Genomic DNA, 4113 nt, shown 5'->3' with positions numbered 1-4113 from the left:
TTTTTTTTTTTTTTGGAGACAGGATCTTGCTCTGTCATCTAGGCTAGAGTGCAGTGATGCAGTCACAACTCACTGCAGCCTTAACCATCTGGGCTCAATTGATCCTCCTGCCTCAGTCTCCCAATTAGCTGGGACTACAGGCACATACCACCACAGCTGGCTAATATTTGTAGTTTTTGTAGAGACTGGATTTTTACCATATTTCCCAGGCTGGTCTCAAACTCCTGTGCTCAAGCCATCCGCCTGCCTCAGCCTCCCAAAGTGCCAGGATTATAGGCGTGAGCCACCGCACCTGGCTTACAGTTCTTTTCAGAAGTTTTATATAGAAGGGAACAGAGGGCCAGGCGCGGTGGCTCACGCCTGTAATCCCAGCACTTTGGGCGGCTGAGGTGGGCATATCACGAAGTCAGGAGATCGAGACCATCCTGGCTAACACGGTGAAACCCCGTCTCTACTAAAAGTACAAAAGATTAGCCAGGTGTGATGGCGGGTGCCTGTAGTCCCAGCTATTCGGGAGGCTGAGGCAGGAGAATGGCGTGAACCCAGGAGGCGGAGCGTTTTTTTGTTTGAAATGGAGTCTCGCTCTGTCGCCCAGGCTGGAGTGCAGTGGTGTGATCTCGGCTCACTGAAAGCTCCGTCTCCCGAGTTCACACCATTCTCCTGCCTCAGCCTCCAGAGTAGCTGAAACTACAGGTGCCCGCCACCATGCCCGGCTAATTTTTTGTATTTTTAGTAGCAGTGGGGTTTCACCATGTTAGCCAGGATGGTCTCGATCTCCTGACCTCGTGATCCACCTGCCTTGGCCTCCCAAAGTGCTGGGATTACAGGTGTGAGCCACCGTGCCTGGCCCAGTTTTTTTTTTTTTTTTTTGAGACAGAGTTTCGCTGTTGTTTCCCAGGCTGGAGTGCAATGGTGTAATCTCAGCTCACTGCACTGCAACCTCTGCTTCCCAGGTTCAAGCAGTTCTCCTGCCTCAGCCTCCCAAGTCGCTGGGACTATAGGCATGCACCACCATGCCCGGCCATTTTATTGTATTTTTTGTATTAGTGGTGACGGGGTTTCACCATATTGGTCAGGCTGGTGATCCATCCACTTCGGCCTCCCAAAGGGCTGGGATTACAGACGTGAGCCACCACGCCCAGCACTTTGGGAGACTGAGGCGGGTGAATCAGTTGAGGTCAGGAGTTCGAGATCAGCCTGGGCAACATGGTGAAATCCTGTCTCTAATAAAAATACAAAAATTAGCCGGGCTTGGTGGTGTGCGCCTGTAATCCCAGCTACTCAGGAGGCTGAGGCAGTCGAATCGCTTAAACCTGGGAAGCAGAGCTTGCAGTGAGCTGAGATTGTGCCACTGTACTACAGCCTGGGTGACAGAGCAAGACTGCATCTCAAAAAAGTAATAATAATAAAAATAATAATCTTGCATGCCAATCCCCATGTTTGACACTTAAAATATATTTCTAATCTTCATGTCTATTTTGCAGAGTAAGTATTATTAGTTCCCTTCATTTTAGATGAGAAAAGTGAAGAGTGAAATAACTTACCAAAGGTTGCACAGATAGAAAATAGCAAAATTGAGATGAAACCTAACTCTGTCTAGTATAGGGACCATGTTTTCAAAACCTAAAGTCAGAAGTATAAACAGATGCAAGATATTAAAAAAAATTTTTTTTTTGAGATGGAGTCTAGCCCTGTCTCCCAGGCTGGAGTGCAGTGGCATGATGTTGGTTCACTGCAATGTCTGCCTCTTGGGTTCAAGCAATTCTCCTGCCTTGGCTGCCTCCCGTGTAGCTAGTATTACAGGGACACACCACCACACCCAGCTAATTTTTGTATTTTTGTTAGAGACTGGGATTACAAATGTGAGCCACCGCTCCTGGCCTTAAAAATTTTTCAAATTGGCTGGGCACGGTGGCTCATGCCTATAATCCCAGCACTTTGGGAGGCTGAGGCAGGTGGACCAAAAGGTCAGGAGTTCGAGACCAGCCTGGCCAATATGGTGAAACCCCATCTCTACTAAAACAGCTGGATGTGGTGGGGGGCGCCTGTAGTCCCAGCTACTCGGGAGGCTAAGGCAGGACAATCGCTTGAACCCAGGAGGTGGAGGTTGCATAAAGATCACGCCACTGCACCCCAGCCTGGGGGACAGAGCAAGACTCTGTCTCCAAAAAAAAAGAAAAAGAAATTTTTTCAAATTTATGTAAGTAGAGACAAGGGTCTCACTATGTTGCCCAGGCTGGTCTTGAACTCCTGACCTCAAGTGATCCTCCCGCCTTTGCCTCCCAAAGTGTTGGGATTACAGGCATGAGCCACCATGCCCAGCCTGGTCTTTGTGTTTGTTTATATGGAAAGACTTACAAAAATATAACAATTAAACCAGAATTCATTATACATGTAATAAATCTTTGTTAAAAATGTGTTAAAATGCAGTTAGGAGAGTCCCATAATTTCTGGTTGTTTCATATTTATAAACAGCACAATGGAGAGTGGTGGAACGTATCTGTTTTAACTGGACAGGCATGTCTTTTGTTTTAAATAGATGCTGCTGTTCTCAACAATGTAGCACACACATTTGGCCTAATGGACACAGTCAAGAAGGTTTTAGACAACAGAAGGAACCAAGTAGAGCAGGGAGAAGAACAGTTTCTCTATACTCTGACAGGTATGTGTAACTTACCTCTCTTCTTTGGTGATATGCTAATGTTCTTGTCTTCCCATTTTCTTGTTGACTTATGTTAGGGTAACTTTTTTTTTTTTTTTTTTTAATAGTTTCAGATTTTGCTTTTAAAAATAAAAAAAAAGCCACAGGTGAGGTGTATTGATAAAAAACAAAAGAGGCACATGGAAAAAAAGAAGGAAGTTGACATCATAGTCCCCCTTCTGTGTCTTGTGGAGGATTAAGATGTCTCTTAGATTGCTCCATTAATTCAATAATGTTACTGGCAGAAGACACAAATTGATCTTTGTCTTTTTTACATTATTGATACTGCTTCTTTTGGTAGATATAAATTTAGCACTTTCTCCATTATTTGTGGTAATCAGAAATTTTGTGTAATCCCAGCACTTTGGGAGGCCGAGGCATACAGATCACAAGGTCAAGAGATAGAGACCATCCTGGCCAACATGGTGAAACCCCATCTCTACTAAAAATACAAAAATTAGCTGAGTGTGGTGGTGCGTACCTGTAGTCCCCAGCTGCTCAGGAGGCTGAGGCAGGAGAACTGCTTGAACTCAGGAGGTGGAGGTTGCAGTGAGCCAAAATAGTGCCACTGCACTCTAGCCTGGGCAACAAGAGTGGGACTCTGTCTCAAAAGAAAAGAAAAGAAAAGAAAACCTTTAAACCATCAGAAAAATGGTATTTGTTAGAAATATAGGCATTTGGTCCCTTGTCTGTATTATTTTTTCAGATGGTTTTAATCATTGTGTACATAAAGTTTTGTTTTCTGCTTTTTTTCTTCATGACATACTAATATTTTTCTTTTTGTTTGTTTTTGAGACAGGGTCTCACTCTGTCACTGAGGCTGGAGTGCAGTGGCACAGTCACGGCTCACTGCAACTTTGACCTTCCCCGAGCTCAGGTGACCCTCCCACCTCAGCCTCCTGAATAGCTGGGACTGCAGGCGTGTACCACCATGCCCAGCTGTTTTATATTTTTGGTAGGGATGGGATTTTGCCACATTGCCCAGGCTGGTCTCAAACTCCTGGGCTCAAGTTATCCACCCACCTCAGCCTCCCAAAGTGCTGGGATTACTAGTGTGAGCCATTGCGCTCAGCCCTATTAATATTTTTCAAGTTGCTACTCAGTATTATACCTGGACATTCTCCTAGGGATGACATTTATTTATTTATATATTTCATTTTATTTATTTATTTTTTTGAGACAGAGTCTCACTCTCTCGCCCAGGCTGGTGTGCAGTGGCGTGATCTCGGCTCACTGCAAGCTCCGCCTCCCGGGTTCACGCCATTCTCTTGCCTCAACCTCCTGAGTAGCTGGGACTACAGGCGTCCGCCACCACGCCTGGCTAACTCTTTTGTATTTTAGTAGAGACAGGTTTCATCATGGATCACTTGAGATCAGGACAGCTTGCATTCTCTAAAGTGGCAAGTCAAGCT

General features: G+C 45.2%; 1 protein-coding gene across 1 annotated transcript in view; it reads left to right on the top strand.

The window, feature by feature from the left end:
* The window catches only part of LOC108518143 (glucocorticoid modulatory element-binding protein 1), a gene marked incomplete at its 3' end in the record, with an annotated part of 26143 nt that extends 23481 nt beyond the window's left edge, over nucleotides 1-2662 (top strand). Inside the window, exon 8 of the mRNA XM_017856333.1 lies at nucleotides 2540-2662. Coding sequence (XP_017711822.1) covers nucleotides 2540-2662 — 123 coding nt within the window. The remainder of the gene's footprint in view (nucleotides 1-2539) is intronic.
* Between the last annotated feature and the right edge of the window lie 1451 nt (nucleotides 2663-4113).

The sequence above is a fragment of the Rhinopithecus bieti genome, unplaced genomic scaffold (assembly GCF_001698545.2).
Source record: "Rhinopithecus bieti isolate Rb0 unplaced genomic scaffold, ASM169854v2 scaffold_41082, whole genome shotgun sequence".
NCBI lineage: Eukaryota > Metazoa > Chordata > Mammalia > Primates > Cercopithecidae > Rhinopithecus > Rhinopithecus bieti.
The sequence above is the reverse complement of the archived record's forward strand: the minus strand, read 5'-3'. Positions and strand labels throughout refer to the sequence as shown.